This window comes from Pseudonaja textilis, chromosome 5, assembly GCF_049901715.1.
Source record: "Pseudonaja textilis isolate UNSWEBS1 chromosome 5, rPseTex1.2, whole genome shotgun sequence".
Taxonomy (NCBI): domain Eukaryota; kingdom Metazoa; phylum Chordata; class Lepidosauria; order Squamata; family Elapidae; genus Pseudonaja; species Pseudonaja textilis.
In genome coordinates, this window is record NC_141994.1 from 20,687,287 (window position 1) to 20,708,751 (window position 21,465).

The window sequence follows — 21,465 nt, forward strand, 5'->3', positions numbered from 1 at the left end:
GTCTTTTATTTCCTGCTTTCTCAGTTGTGCGGCACAACTGATTCCCATCCCTCTCGCTGTTCTACTTACTGTTGCTGACTTAGAAGGTAAGCAGTTGAGCTTCTAAATGCTCCATTTTCAGCGCTGTGCGCAAGTGCCTTAGGCATGCGCGCTCGCTCACCAAACCAGTTGTTAAACTGGTTGCAGCCCACCACTATCTTAGTAAGCATAAAGAAATCTATATTCTTTACCGAAAGAAAGTGGGGAAGGCAGACACTACTTTAAAGTCTGGTTCAATCTCTAATACAAATCAAGCATGCTTAGATCTACCAAGAATCCAAATTGATCTAGATTGGTTCAAGTTTCTGAAGCCCTCAAAGTATCATTGAGCCAACAGTGTGCAGCAGCAGCCAAAGAAGCCAATGCAATCCTAAGTTGCATTAACAGAGGGATACAATCAAGATCAAGGGAGGTACTAATACCACTCTATAAAGCCTTAGTAAGGTCATATCTAGAGTACTGCACCCAATTTTGGTCACCACACTATAAAAAAGATGTTGAGACTCTAGAAAAACTGCAGAAAAAAACCAACCAGGATGATTAGGGGACTGGCTGGAGGCTAAAACATACAATGAACAGTTGCAGGAACTGGACAGTGAAGAGAAGGATCAGGGGAGACACGATAGCAGTGTTCCAATATTTGAGGGGCTTCCACAGAGAGGAAGAAGGGGTCAAACTATTTTCCAAAGTGCCTGAAGGCCAGACAAGGAATAATGGATGGAAAGTGGTCAAGGAGAGATTCAACCTGGAAATAAGGAGAAATTTTCTGACCAGGAGAACAATCAACCAATGGAACAGCTTTGCCTTCGGATGTTGTGTGAGCTTCATCACTGGAAGCTTCATCACTGGAAGAAGAGACTGGACTGCCATCTGTCAGAAATGCTTGGGCGGGGGAGAGGTGTTGAACTAGATGACCTACAAGGTCCCTTCCAACTCTGTTAATCTGTTAGAACCTCAAAACCAAGCTTTTTTGTGTGTGTGTGTGTGTGATCAGGGCCTTCAGAAAGCCAGGTCCTGCTTTTGATCACACTTAGATGACCAGATGTGCCCATTTGGTAAGACAGTTCCAGTTGTGTGGGAAATGTTCTGGACTCCAGGCATCCTCCCCAAATTGGAACATAGATTCCTTCTTAGAAGCCCAGCCATCTGGGAGCAGTATGATCTTTGCCAGTTCTGCTCATTGTGTTGGTCCAAGTACTTGAGGAAGTAGACTAGGTAGAAACACAGAAGTCAATAGTAGACATGCACCTGATAATCAGGCTCTCTTTTTCACTGGGCTTTTGGTGCCATGTAACCACGGGTTATCAGTTGCAACCCTGCTGATGGCTTTGTGCTGAAAAGACAATTGTTTGTCTTTTCCTTTGCTTGGTGGCATGATGAAGTGAAAGAGACTGTGGATGGGTGGGAAATGCACAGATGGAAGTGTGGCTGAAAAAAAGTGACAAAAAACATCTTGTTTGCTGTGTAGATAAAGAATAATAAATGAGCAACATGGCGGCCTAGTGGTAAAGACGTTCACCTCCCACTCAGAAGGTTGAAAGTTCAATCCTAGGTAGAGGCAGATATTTCTCTCCTAGAGCACAAAGAAAAAAATATCTGCTGTGAACATCGCATAGGTGTCAGGAAGGGCATCTGGCTAGTCAACGCTCGGCTCCATCCAGTTACCCGACTTTAGCCAGAATTAAGGATCATGGGGTTATAAAAAGGGAGTTTTTAAGCAAAGAATTATAAATGTCAGGTGCAAGAAAGGAACCAGGATTGTTCAAATGAGTACTAACAGTCAAGGCAACCTGGTGGTAGATAAGAGTCAATGGAATTCAAGAAAGGCTGGACTTAGATCTCTTGTGGGCATGAAGAGACTCAAGACTGATGATGTGCTTGACTCTTCCCACAAGCTCAGCCTGGTCATCAATACTGTAATGGCAAAGACTCTAGTCAAAGAATATAGAGAACAGTTAAATTCCAAGAGAGAGAAAAAAATGCAAATTGATTTTGGTGGAAATTTAAAAAAAAAAGAATGTTTGGAAAAGAACTAAATAATAAGCCCTTCATTGTTTCAGATGGAAGCATGGATCAAAATGATGAAATGTTTTTGGCACAAAATTGAAATGAGACAATGCAGGAGTATTTTAGATCCATGTGTGGTAAATGCTAATGAAAAGCTAAAGGGTGGCATTGAAACATATGTTAATTTTAATATCAAATGAAGTCATAAACGCCTTGCAAATGTTGAAAAATCGTGAGGCTGCTGGTATTGACGGCATAACAGGAGAAATATGTTAAACTATAGCCACGGTTTGCTTAGGGAGTGGCTATGTAACTAGTTGAATCTATGAATAAAAACTCCACGTGTCACAATTTTAAGGGACGGTATGGGATTGGTTATTAGAAGCGACACCAAGCCACGATTGGGAAGTGCAAGGCAGATTTGGGGAAGGCAGACGGTGTGAAAATCATGTTTTAGCTCTTCCCCACATTACTTGGAAACAAAGTGGGCTGCAACTTTGTTGATTTTGTGTGTGTGATTGTGAGCTTTGGTTATGGTCAGCTTTTTGCGAATATTGTAAAGTTGGTTGCTGAGTGATGTACATGCAGGAGAAGCATGCATAAAAATTAAACGGAATGTTTACTGAATGTTTCAACAAGGAGCAAGAGGTCCTTTTGTATGTTTAAAAGTATTTAGGGTTAAATCTGTAAGGAATACTTGTAGTGTGACCAGAGGTGTGTTGCTTGGGAATGTGAATACATGTGTAGTTTTACAAGCAGATAATTATGCTGCATTCATTAAGGCTAATTGCATTCTCTTGTGCTGCCATGAAGTCCTTATGTATATACTGATTGGGGCACAAGGGACAGGAATACATATGTGTTGTCTGCATGTCACCACAATCGCAAAAAAATAAAGCAACAGAGTAGCTCCATTTGTTCACAGTGTCTCTGGATCTTGTACCCAGGCACAGTCTATTCAATGATTTCCATACTTTCCAGCTTATAGACTGGGTTGACACATAGTCACAGTGAGCACACTCTGACAGAATATTATACTGCAGTGAAAGCAAATATATATACAACCACAAGATCACAAGCAAAGCAACAAATTGCAATAGCTGGCAGGTTAACATCACCTCCCAGAGATAAGCATTCCAGGCTGGATGGGACGAAGCAACAGCAAGAGATAAACCTCCTTTGACCAACATGACGGAAGCAAAAACAACAGAGCTAATTACAGATGGAGGTGGTTGGAAGGGTCTATCATGCGTGCAAGGGCTAAATTGATTAATAATATATAAAACTCATCCAAATATATAGTCTGAGGCTGTTGGAGTCAAGTGACCCAAAATGGTAATCAACATTAATATGCATTTCATGTCCATCAATATACAAAGGTGTCTTCTGTTTTGACTTTGAGGTCTAGTAAGCCATAAGCAAGTTTTAATCCAATCTTTTTAATTTCTTGATCCCTGAATCTTTTGGCTTCCTCCCCAGGTCATTTTTCAACTCAAGTTGCAGTACTTCAATATGCAAAAGTGAACTCTCTGGAAATTTCATGGAACGCATTCCAGGAAGAAGCTAACCTTCTGAAAAAGGTGGACTCCATTCATCAAAGAGAAAAAGGCCCAAGCAAACTAGGTATCGTCTTCTCTGGTCTGCAGTGATAGGGGAAAGGTTTTCCTTTGATCAGTTCTAAGAAAGTTTATTGAATACTCTTCTGAGTATTCAGGGGTGGGCTGCTACTGGTTTGGGTGAACCAGATGTGAATTTTACATCTGGTTCACTGAACCAGTAGTTGCAATGACTAGCTGGCCTCCGACTCAGAAGGTTGAGAGTTCAATCCCAGAGAGTGGCAGATATTAGTTTCTTAGGGCACAAAGAAAAAATATATATCTGCTGCAAGTCTGGGAGTTGAAGTCCACAAGTCTTCAAATTGCCAAGTTTGGAGAAAGGAATGGTAGGGAAGACTACAGAGATGCAAATCATTCATTTGAGAGAAGGAACCGAATTCATGTCCTTGGAAAACAACACCCATCTTTGTAGAAGAAACTTAGGTAGGAAAGAAAGAGGAAATAGGGCAGGAAGCATGAAAGATCATAATGTTGCGATGGGAAATGAATTTTGTGGGAATCGGCCTCAGTGTTAAGTATTTGCATACCTGATGATCACAATTCATCAGCTTGGTGCAGGGAAATAAAATGAAAAAAAAAATGCATGAAGCAAACACTTAATTTAATATTATGTTGGTAAGTTAAAGAACTAAATAATGTACCCTTTTTTAACAGTGCTAACAATGGGTTGTCATAGTACCAAATGTCACATTAAGTGACTATTTTGAACCACAACAATTATAGCAAGTATCTCCAGTCCAGGAATCTGGTTTTTTGCCTCCTTTGAACTCTAATTAAATTGTCCTTTAGGTTTCCATCTGTTTCCAATAAAGGTGGAAGAATAAAGACCTTTAAGCTCTGATTCTTCCTTTGTCCAAATTATTGGAAAGGTGTTTATTGATAGAATTGTATATCCAGTTTTAATGATTCAAGCGACTAAGGAAGGAACCTTGCTTTGCAGAATCTCTTGCCCTTGCTTCTAACAGAGAAGAAATATCTTCATGCAGTTTAATATTTTACCCTTCCTCTTACCAAGATACACAAACCCCACATTTCTTCTTTCTGTTTCTCTCTGCTTCAGTTTATTGGAGTTTTTCCTTCCTACTGTTAGTTATTATGCTCTTAATTTCCTCTCCTTCATTCTTTTGTTTTTTAGAACCAAAGCTGCTTAGTTTATGATTTATCTGGCTTCAGGGGCAACTCCCCTTAAAATGCAGAAGGGTCACACCCAAATCCAGTTATGATTAAGTCATTCCTTCTTTCTTTGCACCACAGAGTGCCACTTGGTTGTGCTTGGGACAGCTTCAGTTTTGCTGGATGTGCACTCCAAAAAAACAAATAAATAAATGAATAGGTATTAATCAAGCTGCTAACTACTGCTTTAATGGAATTTCATCCACATGTAATCAATTAGTGTCTTGTAAATTAAATTGTGTCTTCCTTCAGTTCCTTTACTCATTAGCTGAGTAACTTCATATGGGGAAAAACTTGAATGAAAGTACACATAGTCCCACAGCTTTCTCTACAAACGACTTCTGCACACACACATACAACATACATACACACACCCCTCTGATACATACAGACCACAATGACAATCCTCCTCCAGTGGGGTGGTCACTCCTGATTTCCTCTTTAGGTGAGGTTTAGCCAGGATTCATGAGCCATTAGAGAGCAGTATTGCAGCGGTTAGAGTGCAGTATTGCAGGCTAATTCTGCAGACTGCCAAGAGTTCAATCCTGACCGGCTCAAGGTTGACTCAGCCTTCCATCCTTCTGAGGTTGGTAAAATGAGGAGCCCCGATTGTTGGGGGCAATAGGCTGATTCTTAGAGAGGGCTGCAAAGCACTGTGAAGTGATATATAAGTCTAAGTGCTATTGCTATCCTCTTTCAGCAGAGGGCAGGTGTGTAGGTTCTCCAGTCCTTCTCTTCCTGACCTTAGCAACTCATGTCAAGAGATGGTAAGGTGGGCATGGCAGGGGAAGGATACTGTAAAATCCCATTCCTTCCCCACCCCACTAACCTGCTTTCCAGCTCTGTTTTCCTATGCAAAAGAAGACCCAGCCAATCAGCTGGGACTTGGGAGGCAGAGTGTGGATGGGGGCGGGGCCAGTCAGAGGTGGTATTTGCTGGTTCTCCGAACTGCTCAAAATTTCCACTACTGGTTCTCCAGAACTGGTCAGAACCTGCTGAAGACCACCTCTATGCATGGCCCTGTGGAGATCTTTCCGCTACATATAATCAAAATCAGACTCTCTCCTCTCGTCCTGTGCTACATAGCATGACAACCTAAACCCCCTCCCCTATTTTTTTTATAATTTGGAGGCTTCTCAACTCTACAAGACTCTGAGAGGCTTTCAACTTTAGCAGCAAGAACAATAATAAGGAAGCAAAGATCACAGATGTCCAGATAATATAACGCACATTCGCAACCTACAAAGAATTTGAATAGATAAGTTTTCAACTATCGTCTAAATATCACTGAGTTGCTAACAGGTCATCCCAACTGGCAGCAACATAACCTGGTTGTGTTGATTGGATGAGCATAGACCAAACTCACAACTTATAAATGTTCCCTTCAAACTACAAGAAAAATTAGTGTTAGGACTGTTTAATCAAAATAGGTCTAGCACACACAGTCCTGGTGAGGGAGTGAAAAATATTTGTGTCTATTTCTTCTCACTTACCACTGTATCTTCATTAAGATGTTTTCCTTACATAGGACAGAAAAAAATACAGTATTGGCAGATGTTTCCTCTCCTGCCATTGGCCCAAAGGACTCAATGGTTCTTCAACAGTAGGAAAATAGGCTTCAGAATGGACAATAAACCTACCGTTAAGATTTGCTTTATAAAGGATTACTTGGGATACTTTGCCATTTCATTTTTACTTTTTAATGATTGTAACTATGATTTATGATATATGGCCTACCACTTTGTTGTTGTATGTGTGCATGCTGAGAGCTTCTGCACTGGAGAGAAATTCCTTGTGTGTCCAATCACACTTGGCCAATAAAGAAGTCTATTCTGTTCTGTTCTGTTTGGTTTGGTTCGGTTCTGTTTGGTTTGGTTCTATTCTATTTTACCCTACCCTACCCCACCCTACCCTAGTATTATTCTATTCTATTCTATTCTATTCTATTCTATTCTATTCTATTCTATTCTATTCTATTCTATTCTATTCTACTCTACCCTACCCTACCCTACCCCACCCTACCCTAGTATTATTCTATTCTATTCTATTCTATTCTATTCTATTCTATTCTACTCTACCCTACCCTACCCCACCCTACCCTACTCTACCGTAGTATTATTCTATTCTGTTCTGTTCTAGCCTAGCCTAGCCTAGCCTAAAGTCTAGTCTACTATCTTGATCTGTTCTTGTTTTTTACTCTGCTCATAAGCTATGCTTGTCCTGTATCATTTCCAGGGGAAGCAATAGACTTCATGGTTCAGCATGCCATTTCTGAAGCCAACGGAGGACGACCCAATGCATCCAAAACGGCCGTGGTTATTGTGGCAGACACCTCAAAAGACGCTGTGGAAGCTGCTGCGTATTCCGCCAGAGCCAATAGTAAATTGGTTATTTTACCATTACTTTTACAGTGCCGTGATATTTTGGAAACGTGCCTCCAGCTTGTGGGGCATAAGGCGTCCCTATTCTTTTGTTACTGAAGTCTATTTGGTACATGGTTGGATGTCCCAAAAGTCCATACAGGTAGTCCTTGACTTATGACCATAACTGAATCCAAAATTTCCGGTGCTAAGCGAGACAGTGGTTAAGTGACTTTTGCCCCATTTTATGACTTTTTGGGCTACAGTCGCTAAGTTAGCCACATGGTGGTTAAGTGACTCTGGCTTCCCCATTGATTTTGCTCGTCAGAAGATCGTGAAAAGTGATCACGTGACCCTAGGATGCTGCAACCATCATAAATATGAGACAGTTGCCCAGCGCCCGAATTTGGATCCCATGACAGTGCAGGTGCTGCAATGGGCATCAGTGTGAAAAATGGTCATAAGTCATCTTTTCAGTGCTGTTGCTACTTCAAATGGTTACTGAAGGAGTGGTTATAAGTCCGGGATTGCCTGTATAGCAATAGCACTTAGACTTATATACTGCTTTATAGTGTTTTACAACCCTCTCTAAGCAGTTTAGAGTTGGCCTATTTGCCCTCAACAATCTGGGTCCTCATTTTATCCACCTTGGAAGGATGGAAGGATGAGTCAACCTTGAGCTGGTCAGGATCAAACTCCTGGCAGTGGGCAGAGTTTGTCTGCAATAGCAATATAAGTGGTATATAAGCACTTACACTTATATACTGCTTCGCAGTGCTTTTACAGTCCTCTCTAAGCAGAATACAGAGTCAACCTATTGCCCCCCAACAATCTGGGTTCTTATTTTACCCGGAAGGATGGAAGGTTGTGTCAACCTTCAGCCTGCCAGGATCAAACTCCTGGCAGTGGGCAGAGTCAGACTGCAAAACTCACTGCACCACCAGGAAGGAGAATGAGAAAGGAATAAGAGAGGAAAGAAGGAAGGAAGGAAGGAAGGAAGGAAGGAAGGCAGGAAGGAAGGAAGGAAGGAAGGAAGGAAGGAAGGAAGGAAGGAAGGAAGGAAGGCAGGAAGGAAGGGAGGGCAATAGCAGAGTTAGATACTGCTTTATAGTGCTTTACAGCCCTCTCTAAGTGGTTTACAGAGTCAGCCTCTTGCCCCCAACAATCAGGGTCCTCATTTTACCCACCTCAGAAAGATGGAAGGCTGAGTCAACCTTGAGCCTGGTGGGATTTGAACTGCCAAATTGAAGACAGCAGAAGTAGCTTGCAGTATTGCAGCAGAAGTAGCTTGCAGTACTGCATTCTAACCACTGCGCCACAGAGGCTCCTGGGTCTACAGGGGTTATAGGGGCTGCTGAGGGTTTGTAGGGGTTCGGAAGAGCCCCTAGCTAAGATTTTGTGCAGTTCTGAGAACCCCCAAATCCCACTCTGGGATGGCCCTGCCCCTCCCACCCCTCCCCTCCCCTGAGTCCCCATGCGGCCCATTTTGGATGCAGGTAAGTGCAGGGCACACGCTGAGGCTCAGGGAGGGCAAAAACCAGGCCTCCCGGAAGTTTGGGAAGGCCAGAAATGGGCCCATTTCTGGCTTCCAGAGAGACTCCAGAGCCCAGGAAGGCCATTTTCACCCTCCCAGAGGCCTGAGGGAAGCCTGAGGAGCCCGGGGAAGGCTAAAACACTCCCCACCACCGTGGTACAGGAAGCTGACGAGGCCACACCCACCATGGCCACGCGCACCCAGCAACTGGGCAGAGAACCCGTTGCTAAAATTTTTGAAGCCCGCCCCCTGGTTAACAGTAGAGCGTACATTTTTCAGTACCTGTGAATGTTTCCCCAGGTGCTCCCAGGAGAAAAAGCTTTTTCAAGGGAGGAGGTACTGTGTTAACGTCTCTTTCTCTGGCTTGTTGAGAGACACTTATTGGCTTTGCCATTTGGTGTTCTGGACGTTGCATACAGCCTACAGCAGGTAAACGGTGGCGAATTCCTTTGGGGAGAACAGAGAGTTAGATGGTCGAAGAGAAGGAGAAGCAGGCTCTTTTCTCTTGTGGAATATTGTGCAAAATCCAGGCCTCCACAGTTGCCATGCAAGAGAGAAGAGGTCACCGTGTATAATTTACATGTGGCCGGTAGTATAACATGTAGCCTAGCCGTGACCTTATCATCTACTCATCAGTCCTGGGGTAAATCTTCAGGTAGGATTACCTCTTCATGCTGTGTCATGAAAGGTAATCAGAAGTTTTTAAAGCGGATTGAAGAAAAAGGAAAGCGGGATGATTTTCCTTGATGATAATCCTATCCAATGCTCTGGTTGACCAGCTTGGGAATTCCATCATCTTTGTCTACTTGCGGACATTAAAACAAGCTCTATTAAAAAAAATAAATGTGGTTATAACTCTTGGCTGAGCAAAAATGGATCTAAAATGGCATATTGAAAAATCCTGTACTGGTCCATAAGCCAGTTTTCTTTTCTTTCAAACAGTCTAGATATATTGTGAAATTATACTATTCTTGTGATGCAATAAATTTAGATTCTGAGTACAGCTGAAAATACGTAACTGTCCAATCAGATATTGGATGTGGATCTCAAATTATGTGGTTTCCCCCCCACCTTAATTCTCCGCTCTTGGGTAGAACTGTGATTAAAGGTGATTAAATTAAAGTGGGAGCAACTTTAAGCATTTTAGGGCTAATTAAGCTTCTTACAAAAACTACAATCGATTTTAAAGCTGTAGGGTCAGCTTCTGAGTTAAGGCTGAATTCTTGATTGACTTAATTATTATTGCTACACAGAGCCTGGGGGGGGGGGAGTGTTTGCAGCAAAACTAGGCTCTTGATTGTGCAAATCTTTTTAGATAACTGACAGTGTTCAATCCACACTAATTTACACAGCAATTTAGGATTATTTTAGTGACACGAATTCATTGTAAAATGAGACTAGGATCTTTACAATAATGTTGTTGTTGTTTTTCAATCTTCTGAGAGTTTGTCATGATTCTGTTCTGGTGAGCAGGGAAAAAAAAAATCTTGTGCTGAAAATAGAGAATGGAAATAATTACCATTATTATTCCAAAACTGATTTTAACTAAACTGTGTGTTTGTTTGAACACTTGTATTGAAGTTCAAATTGAATTAAGGAGGATTTCAATCTGTTCTGCTTTTCCCAGGAGTTTCACTGCTTCCCATTGGCGTTGGCACCAAATATAATGCGGAACAATTGAGTGCTTTAGTGGGGCCATCTGCTAAAGACACGATCATTAAGTTGCAACATTTTGAAGATCTTTCTACGATGATCACGTTGGGTGATGAATTTATGAAGAAGCTTTGTACAGGTAAGCCCCATATCACACTCTGTGGTGGGTTTCCAAATTTTTTCCTACTGGTTCTATCATGAGAGTGTGCGTGAAGCACTCAAAAACTACCCTCTGTCAGATTTCCAAGTGATGAAATCCATTTAAAAAGAAAAGAGCAAAGTCCGTCTTCCAAAACAATTTCTTTTATTTAGGAAAGCATCCAATTGACAAAGTCTGTTGTAATTCCGGATCTGACATGACCCGGAATTATACCATATAATATTGGAAATTAGAAACAGCCCCGCAAAGTCACATTCCCCAATAGAAGTAAATCAACATTGCCTGGTGTCAACAATCTCCACCTTCAGGTCTCAACAGGGTCAGCTTTCATTCCCATGGGAAGGAGAGCCACCTAGGCTAAACAACTCCCTCTATCTCCACTCCTCTCACCTTAGGAACGTGGCAAGCCTGAAACCCTTTTCCCCCCATAACCAGCAAAGAGAAAGAAAGAAAAGGAATATATATTAGGGCTAAATAAAATGGCTACATGTGTGTCAGTTTCGGGCTTGACACCCTCTGTGTCAGTGCTAGTGAGGTGAGCTGTTTTTTACCTCAGCTGAGGCACCGCAATTCACTCTGCCGCACAAATCAGCTGAGCTGAAAAACAGGAGAATAGAGGACAGGAAACAGCGGAGGTGGGTGGGCAGGCCCAGCCACAGGTGATATTTGCCGAACCTCCAAACTAGTCAAAACTAGTCAGTTCATTTAGCGATTGTTCAAAGTTACAAGGGAATTGAAAAAAGTGACTTATGACCATTTTTCACATGCATGACCATTGCAGCACCTCCATGGTCACATGATCATAATTTAATCGTTTGGCAACTGGCTCGTACTTATGATGGTTGCAGTGTCCTAAAGTCACTTGATCCCTCTTTGCAACCTTTTGACAAGCAAAGTCAATGGGAAAACCAGATTCACTCATCAACCATGTTACTAACTTAACAGCTGCATTGATTTGCTTAAGAACTGCACCAAGAAAATTCATAAAACGGGGCATAATTCAGTTATGTTTCACTTAGCAACCTAAATTTCGGGCTCAGTTGTGGTTGTAAGTCAAGGACTACTTGTATATCTGCTTCAGTGTGATTATTATCTCACGTTTTATGATGACGTCTTACAAATGTCTTTGGGTGGCTTTCTTTTCAGAGGGTGCTCAAGAGTGTATCGATGAAGAGGGGAATATCAGAGCAGTAAGTATGTCATTCACACATTCTGTGACTTTTAGAGACATCATCTGTTATGGATGGCCAATTCACAGAGTTGGAGGGGATTAGTTTGGGCAGGAAATCAAGGTGCAGATCTTCTGAGTCTGAAGATGCTTCTGTTATGGTCCGCCAGTGGTCTGTGGAGCTGGTGGCAGACTCGGACAATGAGGAGGTTGTGGAGGAACATGGGCCAGTCCTGGAGTCTGGGGAAAGCTCTGACAAAGGCTCTGCATTGGAGGCAGAGCTGGGGCCAGGGCCACCTGACAGTTATCAGCTGCCTTCAGAGTTGGAGGTCAGTGGGGCAGAAGAACAGCTGGAGCCTGTTCCCAATGTGCGCATGCGCAGAGCTGTCAGGAGAAGGGAACAATTAAGGAACAGGAGTCGACTCGGGAGTAAAAGCACAAGTGGATGGTGAATGGCCCCTCCCATAGGAATAAATAGGAATGAAAGGGGAGTGGTGTTTGCAGGAGACAATTAGTTCGTTTAATTAGTGTGAATATTCGCTTGCCTGAGTTCGTGACTCACAGACACTACTTGCCAAGATTTTCCTTGTACAGCGTTGCACTTGGAATCTATCAGTCTGGCAACCCTCCAAGCCTGATAAAGTCTGTGTTTGTAATTCAGATAAGGTCTGTTTGCCTGGACTTTGCTGGATATGAATGATAGGAATTCACTTTAGCCAAATAAAAAGGGGTTTTGTAGGGACAAGGAGTCTGTTTCGTGATTTTGTCAAGCCGAGGTCAGAACAGCTTCCACCATCTTGCATTCCTATGAGGTAGCCAATCTGAGTCCTTTCCTACAGGATGAAGCTGGAGATGATGGTCACCATGATTGTCCCAAAAGTGTTTTTTCAAGAGGCAACTGGGTTTTCTGGTTTTTCTTGATGACGTTTAGCTTCTCATCCAAGAAGCTTCTTGTATGAGAAGTGAAACATCTTCAAAGAAAAACCAGAAAGTACAGTTGCCTCTTGAAAAAACACCTCTCCCTACACCAGTGGTGGCTAACCTTTTGGGGCTCCTGTGCCAAAAATTGCGTGTGCACCAGCGCGCATGCACTCACATGCCAGCACCCAGAATGTGCGCCCCGTCTGCCCATACCCCCTCTGCATGCACGCACAATCCCCCCCGCCACCCCCTTACCTGCACTGCGCCTCACAGCTGATTTTTTGGCTGTTGTGAGGCCTTTTTCAGCCTCCCAGAGGCTTGGAAAAAGCCTCTGCAAGACTTTTCAGGCCAAATTCTAGGTCTGTTTTATCACTTCCTGATGAAACGGGCCTATAATTAGACCTGAAAAGCCTTGCAGAGGCTTTTTCCAAGCCTCTGGGAGGCCGAAAGAGGCCTCAAACTAGCCAAAAAAATCAGCTGTGAGGCACATGCATACGCAATGAGGTAAGTTTGCCTACGGCTCGCGTGCCAGCACAAATGGTTCTGCGTGCCGCTTGTGGTACGCGTGCCATCGGTTCGCCATCACGGCCCTGGACATTCACCATGACTGTGTTTGTGACTTTCCATCTGTAGGGGGAAGACTTGCATTGTATCAATGCTGTCGATTTTGTTGGATTGCTGGAGCCCTTGGCTCATTCAAGACATTTTCCCAATTCTTTCTTGTAGACAAATTTGCCTATTTTCCCCTATAAAAATCTTAAATGATTTGGCATCTCATAAATGGAGCGCACGCTAATGAAAGCAACACAAGAACCTCTTCTGCCAAACTCATGTATGAACCTTTTTTTAGTTCCTTTATTTCTATCGGGCAGAGGAATTTGTGGAACTAAATTCTTCCATCTCAGCCAAGTGCAACCAAGCCACTTTTTATTTATGAAAAAAAAATAAAAATGCACCAATGTAATTTTCTTCACTGTGTTTGGGTGGGCAGAGTGTCGATTTTTATTTTGAAGTTGGCTGGTGATCACATAACTTAGGACATTGCAACTATTATAAATCAATGCTGGTTGCCAAGTGCCCGAAATTTGATCATTTGACTGTAGGGAATGATGCAACAGTCATTAAGTGTGAGGACTTTTTTAGCAGTGTCGTAACTTTGAACGGTTATTAATTGAATAGTTGTTGTATCTGTATTCATCAGCGGTCTGAATTAGCACTATTTCTGTCTGGCATAGCTCATGCTTTTTGGCTAGAATTGGCTAAATAGTTTTGTGTTCCTTCCTAATGTCAGTTTTCCTTTTCCAGAGTTGAGAATTTTTTTTCTTATACCATTTTTGTTTTAAAATATATATATATGGAAGGTATGCCAGCCAGCATAACACTAAGCATTCTTCTCGCCCATCAAACTGGTTCCACATGGTCATTGTTTAGCAACCTTAGCACATAATGAATCAAAGTACAATAATCAAATCCTATGGATTCCAGGGTGAAGGAATGGTCCCACTGAAATCAGTGGAAAATATAGTCACTTAAACTGGTTTAAGTCCAGAATTTCTGTATAGCCGTTTCCCCCAATTTGGAACTCTTCCAATTGCATAGATGGCTCGAAATTCTCAGCAATAGCCATGCTGGCTGTGAATGAAAGTCTAGACATTAGGAAAGCACCCAAATTTAAGGGCAGCAATTCTACACGGTTAATTTTTTCCAGGCAAAAAATATGCTTGAATTTTGTTCCTTTGTTAATGTCTTTTCCCATGGACGTTCAGATCAGGGCTGTCCAACTTTGGCAACTTGTGGACTTCAATTCCCAGAATTCCCCAGCCAGCATGGTTCGCTAAGGAATTCTGGGAGTTAAAGCTGGGGTGGGCTTCAAAAATTTTAACGACGGGTTCTCTGCCCGGTTGCTGGGTGGGCGTGGCCTAGTCGACCTCCTGCATCATGGCAGGGGGCACTTTTGCCCTCCCTGGGCTCCAGAGGCTTTCTTCGAATCTCCAGGAGGGTGAAAACGGCCTCCCCAGACTCCGGAGGCTCTCTGGAAGCTGGAAATGGGCCCATTTCCAGCCTTCCCGAACTTCTGTGGGGCCCGTTTTTTGCCGTCCCTGAGCCTCCACACACACACCCTGTACTTACCTGCATCCAAAAGGGGCCACGTGGCAACTCCTGGGAGGGGAGGGGTGGGCGGGGCCAGCCAGGAGTGGGATTTGGGCGGTTCTCCGAACTGCACCAAATCTCAGCTAGGGGCTCTCCTGAACCAGTCCACCTCTGAGTTAAAGTCCACAGATCTTCAAGTTCCCAAGGTTGGACATCTCTGCTTTAGATTCCAAATCAGAGTTTGGTGCCCATTGGATGGAGACCACCGAAGGAGATCACCTTGAGGATTTCCTTAAACCTGGATGCTATTTTTTTAATGTGGATGTGTCTTTTTGTGCAGCCTGGTGACAAGTGGCAGTTGCTGGATCAGTGTTATAGCGTGACCTGCTTACCAGGTGGCCGCACAGAACTGAAAAGCCACCGGCATCTTTGTGAGAAGATGGCCAAGCCAACGTGTCACAACAATTTCCCTGCAGTTAAAGTGGAGGAAACCTGTGGCTGTCATTGGGTGTGTCCATGTGAGTATTTTTTTTTACCCCCTGTAAAATCTGATCAAGGGAGAATTAATAACTCGGAGGACAGGCTTCAGCTGATTGGAACAGAATATGAAATACCAGGTAACATCATCCAGGAAATGACCATTTATCTGAACATTGAAGGTATCTATCCTTGGCAGGAAGGAGGGAGGGAGGGAGGGAGGGAAAGAAAGCATGAAAGAAAAAGAAAGGAAAAAGAAAGAAAAGAAAAGAAGGAAGGAAGGAAGGAAGGAAGGAAACAGAAAGAAATTATGAAAAAAAAGAAAGAAAAAACCAAATAAAGGAAAAAAAAAAGAAAGAAAAGAAAGAAAGAATAAGAAAGGAAGGAAGGAAGGAAGAAAGAAAGAAAGAAAAAAGAAAGAAAGGAAAGAAAGAAAAAGAAATGAAGGAAGGAAGGAAAGAGACAGCCAGACAGAAAGAAACTAGGAAAGAAAAAGAAGAAGAAACAAAGGAAAGAAAAGAAAGAAAAGAAAGGAAGGAAAGAAAGAGACAGAAAGAAGGAAAAGTATGAAAGAAAAGAAAGGAAGGAAAGAAAAAGAAAGGAAAGAAAGAGAAAGAAAGAGAGAGAGAGAAAGAAAGAAAGAAAGAAAGAAAGAAAGAAAGAAAGAAAGAAAGAAAGAAAGAAAGAAAGAAAGAAAGAACCACTAACCCAAAATAAAGGATAATCTTGCCAATATTGTTTGTGTCATGGAAAGGAGAGGAAAGAATTTCATTTATTATTAGAAGGAGGCAACTAAACATAGAACCTTGTAATGTCATCTTTTTTGATTATTTGAATCTAAAACTTACTGCCACGTAGCTGGGGTGGGTGGGCAGGGATACTTAGTGCATCTCTGAACTTACAATACACATGTATCACAGCCCCTAGCTTGCTTTGGATCCAGAATCTGTAGGGAAGGACTGGGAGAACCTAGGGGGCAGAGTTAAAAGAGGTATCAGTCTAGAATCCCTGTGTAGCCACAATTGAACTAAATCCAACCTCCCTTGAGTTCCATTCATCCTTATCTAACTCTAACCAGATGCTAACTGTTAGTTGAGAAGATTCTCGGGCATAGACTGTAGCAATAAATAAACCAGTTTAGTTGGACCTTCATGTGGAGACCTGGTCTTTTGAACCTGACAGAACCTCTTACGTAAACTTCAGATTTTCATTCTGCTGTGGGAAAATCTCAAGATTCCATAAATCTTTCCAGAGATTGATGGTCTTCAACGTACTTGCCCTGGGATCTGCCACAACGTTCTGGAGTCCAACTGCCTCAAACAGGTGGATTTCTCCACTTAAGAGACCAGAGCTGTAATTTTCAGCTGCGCTTTCTGCTCTTGATATGCAAGTGCAGAGCTTGTGAATTATTACAAGGGGACAAATATAGAGTGCCATCTGCCAATCACATGGGACACTTGTGCTCTTGAAAGCAAAGAATTATGTGACAAAAACCTCCATGTTGAGCAACAGCACTTAACACACAGGCTTTACAATCAAGTGCCAAGGATGTGATTTGTATTTACTGACACAGAAACAAGAAAAAAAAACACAAAAAATAAGTTGCTTTCAAGATGATAGGAATCCCTTTGCCAGCTGTCAAGGATACACATAAAACTGGATTTTTCTGACAAGATTTGCATTTCTGTTGTCGTTTTCCTTGTTATGCATGTGTCTTCAAACGTTTGTTTTACAAGTTTTAATACTCTTTTTTTGGGGGGGGATTTGGACATTTAAATTGTATTAAATTGAATTTGCCTTTGGAGGAGAGGTCAACAGGAAAGAGGTAGGATAGGGATATCAAATTTGATTTCATGGAGGGTCGCATCAGGATTGTGTTTGACCTTGGAGGGCTGGGGTGGGTGTGGCCATGGATGGGTGTGGCCATCTTGACATCACTCATTTCCGGGGCGCCTGTGGTTTCCAAGTTCTAAGGCAGGACTTCCCTCAGATCCTCACTCCCTCTCATTATAATCTCCTCCTTTCCTTTCTTCCTTTCCTTTCCTTTCCTTTCCTTGCCTCCTTCCCTTCCCTTTCTTTCCTTTCCTTCTTTCCTTTCCTTTCCTTTCCTTTCCTTTCCTTTCCTTTCCTTTCCTTTCCTTTCCTCCCATTCTCCTTCTTCCTTTCCTTTCCTTTCCTTTCCTTTCCTTTCCTTTCCTTTCCTTTCCTTTCCTTTCCTTTCCTTTCCTTCTCTTCCCTTCTTTCCTTTCCTTTCCTCCTTCCCTTCCCTTCTTTCCTTTCCTTCTTTCCTTCCCTCCTTTCCTTTCCTTTTTCCTTCCCTTCCCTTTCTTTTCCTCCTTTCCTTCCCATCCCTTTCCTTTCCTTTGCTTTGCTTTCCTCCCATTCTCCTTCTTCCTTTCCTTTCCTTTCCTTTCCTTTCCTTTCCTTTCCTTTCCTTTCCTTTCCTTTCCTTTCCTTTCCTTCCTTCCTTCCTTTCCTTTCCTTCTTTCCTTTCCTTTCCTTTCCTTCTCTTCCCCTTTTTCCTTTCCTTTCCTCCTTCCCTTTCCTTCTTCCCTTTCCTTCTTTCCTTTCCTTCTTTCCTTTCCTCCTTTCCTTTCCTTTTTCCTTCCTTTCCCTTTCTTTTCCTCCTTTCCTTCCCATCCCTTTCCTTTCCTTTGCTTTGCTTTCCTCCCATTCTCCTTCTTCCTTTCCTTTCCTTTCCTTTCCTTTCCTTTCCTCTCCTTTCCTTTCCTTCCCTTCCCTTCCTTCCTTCCTTTCCTTTCCTTTCCTTTCCTTTCCTTTCCCTTTCCTTTCCTTTCCTTTCCTTTCCTTTCCATCCCTTCTTTCCTTCCCTCCTTTCCTTTCCTTCTTTCCTTCCCTCCTTTCCTTTCCTTTCCTTTCCTTTCATTCTCTTTCCTTTCCTTTCCTTTCCTTTCCTTTCCTTTCCTTTCTTTCCTTTCCTTTCCTTTCCTTTCCTTTCCTTTCCTTTCCTTTCCTTTCCTTTCCTTCCTTCCTTTTCTTCTTTTTCCTTCCCTCTTCATTCTCCTTTCATCTTCCTTTCCCATCTTCCCTTCTTTTCCTTTGTCTTTCCTCTTTCCCTTTCTCCTTTCCTGTCCCTTCTTGCATACAAAAAGGGAAACATTTCTCCTTTTGTTTCATTTTTAGTTTGTTTTGCTAGCCCTCTACCAGCGAAAACCGAGCTGGGGTGGTGGTTTTCATTTGGTTCCCCGCGGCTCCATTTTCCCTGGCAGAGGCACCACGGGCTGGTTATTCATTGTTTCCTAGGTGGCCCTGCAGGCCGGATCTAAGCACTCCATGGGCCGGATCCTGATATAGGGGGAGGGCTTTAGAGATGTCATTCAACCCTTGGTGGGAAAAAAAATTACACCGCATGGTAAAGGACACATATGTTGAACAAAATAAGGCAGTTCATTTCTAAATTTTAAGGAATGCCACTTGGTTTTAATGTCTCTTCTTCCAAAGAAAATTATTTGCTGCCTTTAAGGGTGTGTTTCTGAGGAGGCTTCTATGGAGAGAAAGGGGACATGGCAAAGGCTGCATATCCCAGTGCATAATTGAAGACATGCTTATTTTCTCACTGAGAGAAGATGCGTTTTTTTTTCCCTAAGGCTTGCAGTGGGGTGCATTTGTATAAAAAGTCTTCCCTCTGCGAGAATTGCTTCCCAGGACTGTCTTCAGAGTAAGATGCAGAAAACGTTCTGAAAAGCCATTTGATGCTACTATTGGAAGAAATATCCACCTGGGAGAAAGACACTGGAAACATGGAGGCTGATTGGAAAGATAGTTTACACATGGAGCTGAACACATGGAGTTGAGAGAAAGAGCGGTATTTATACCCTCTCTTGGGCCTTGCCCTTGAGCTTCCTGTTCCCGTGGCAAGGACATGTATTCTATTGGTTGCCATCAGACTCCCAGGGGGCTATGCAGGGGACATAGCTAACTTTTTACGTTGTCTGAATTAAGTTTGGTTGAACCTTGCTGTGTGATGTAATGCCCCCAGATGATTTCGCAATGCAGTGAGCCCTGCTGCTAGATGGGTAGCAGGCTAATCCTATTATGTCCCGAGGGTCATGTCTTAATCCATCCCCCTGGAGCTGAAGTTCTATTTGTCTTGTAGATAGACTGACCCAGTCCTGCTCAATGGGCACCAAATATCTGTTAGGAGCAGGGAGCTGCAGGGAGCTGTTCTTTGTCTTTAAAAACAGGTTTCTCCTTTTCTCACCCAGGGAAATAATCTTCTGCCTTTTTAATATTTCCCATAATATTTCATTCTTCTAGGAGAGGGGTGGGTGCCAGCTTTCTATTGACCTTAATATATATTCGCACGTGTTAGAAAATTCTACAGAGGAATCCTGCAGACAGATCAAAGTAGCAGCACAGGGAGAAATGGGATGGAACAGCAGTTGGGAAATGGTGGCCCACCAGAGCTTTCTGGTCTCTTAACTCACAACCACCCAGCCACATGGAGGGTAGTAATAGAGAGGTGCAGCTTAGCTGACTTTGGACCAAAACTTCCCCATGTCATGTCCAAAAGCAAGATGCTGATTGAGCTGGGAGGTAAGCTTGAGCAGTTTATTAGCAACTGAGCTCCTTTCTGCATTGAAATTTTTTCAGACCAGGAATTTTGATTGGAGAAAGCTCCAGCTCGCAAAGTCCTTAAAAAAAAGAAATCTGCGGCAGCTGCCAAAAAAAGCCAATGCAGTCCTAGGTTGCATCACAAGAAATATAGTATCAAGATCATGTGAAGTGTCAGCATGGCTTTATACTGCCTTGGTAAGACCACACTTGGAATATTGCTCCCAGTTTGGGTCACACACTACAAAATAAGATGTTGAGACTCTAGAAAGTGTTCAGAGGAGAACAGCAAAGATGATTAGGAGCAGTGGTGGGATTCAGTTATTTTTTATTATGGGTTCTGTGGGCGTGGCTTGGTGGGCGCGGCAGGGAAAGGATACTGCAAAATCCCCATTCCCTTCCCACCCCACTAACCTGCTTTTCAGCTCCGTTCTCCTGTGTAGGGCAACCAAAGAAGACCCAGCCGATCAGATGGGACTCAGTGGGAGGCAGGGAATAGATGGGGGCAGGGCCAGTCAGAGGCGGTATTTGCCGGTTTTCCAAACTACTCAAAATTCCTGCTACCGGTTCTCCAGAACTGGTCAGAACCTACTGAAAGTCACCTCTGATTAGGAGACTGGAGGCTAGAGTATATGATGAATGGTTGCAGGAACTAGGTAGGTGTAGTCTAATTGAAGAGAAGGATTAGGGATGACATGATTGCTGTCTTTCATTATTTGAAGGGTTGTCACAGAGAAGAGGGGGTTGACCCATTCTTCAAGGCACCTGAAGGCAGGACAGGAAGTAATGGATGGAAACTTGTCAAAGAAATATCTGTTGTGGTTAGCTGGCAGCAGGTGCGGACAGCTGAGGAGAGCGAGGACTCAGATGAGAGGCCAGGACCATTAGGGAGTGGACTGCTGCCTTCGGAGATTGTGGGGGCTGGCAGCAGCGATGAGAAGGTTCCCGAGGAGCCTGTGCCAAGTGTGTGTATGTGCAGGGTTGCTCGCAGGAAAGAGCAGTTGTAGCAGCACGGGCGACTTGGGAGTAAGGCTGCAAGATAATGGGCCCTCCTTCAAGACGATAAAAGCCAGCTGTGAAACTAACCTTCTTTGCAGGAAGCAAAGACGTTTTGGAACTCAGCCTCGTGGACATTCCAGTATCTTAAGTTGGTATTTCAAGACTGCTGTGTTGTGAAATATTTCTTATCTGTGATTCTTGGCAGCCTCACACAGTTTTGGCGAAGTTTGTGCTTATCAAAGTTAATTAGTTTGTAGCAGCCTTTTAACCAGGGATTCGTAAGACTCATTAAAAGGTTTCTGTTCCCTTTGGTTCGTGTTTGTTTTTTTGGAAAATGGTTTGGGTCAGAACAATATCCAAGCTAGAACTAAGGAGAATTTTTCTGTCAGTCAGAAAAATTAACCAGCGGAACAGCTTGCCTCCAGAAGTGGACACTCTATCACTAGAGGTTTTTTAAGAAGAGTTTGGGCAGCCATTTGTCCAGAATGGTATAGGGTCTCCTGCTAGAGCAAAAAGTTGGGATAGAAGATCTCCACGATCCCTTCCCTCTCTGTTAGTCTGTATTCCTATCAGCCATTAGGCCCTCTGACTCAGAGGTCCCCAGCACCCAGTCTGTGGACTGGCACCAGTTCTCAGCATGCCAGAAACTGGGCTGAGCAAACAAGTGAAGTCCCATCCATGGAATGCAGGCA

At 43.1% G+C, this 21,465-nt stretch overlaps 1 protein-coding gene across 1 annotated transcript in view; it reads left to right on the plus strand.

The window, feature by feature from the left end:
• VWF (von Willebrand factor) overlaps positions 1–21,465 on the plus strand; it is a 193,873-nt gene that overhangs the window by 107,220 nt on the left and 65,188 nt on the right. Inside the window, exons 30-34 of the mRNA XM_087934258.1 lie at positions 3,526–3,669; positions 7,071–7,214; positions 10,357–10,521; positions 11,689–11,732; positions 15,063–15,240. Coding sequence (XP_087790384.1) covers positions 3,526–3,669; positions 7,071–7,214; positions 10,357–10,521; positions 11,689–11,732; positions 15,063–15,240 — 675 coding nt within the window. The remainder of the gene's footprint in view (positions 1–3,525; positions 3,670–7,070; positions 7,215–10,356; positions 10,522–11,688; positions 11,733–15,062; positions 15,241–21,465) is intronic.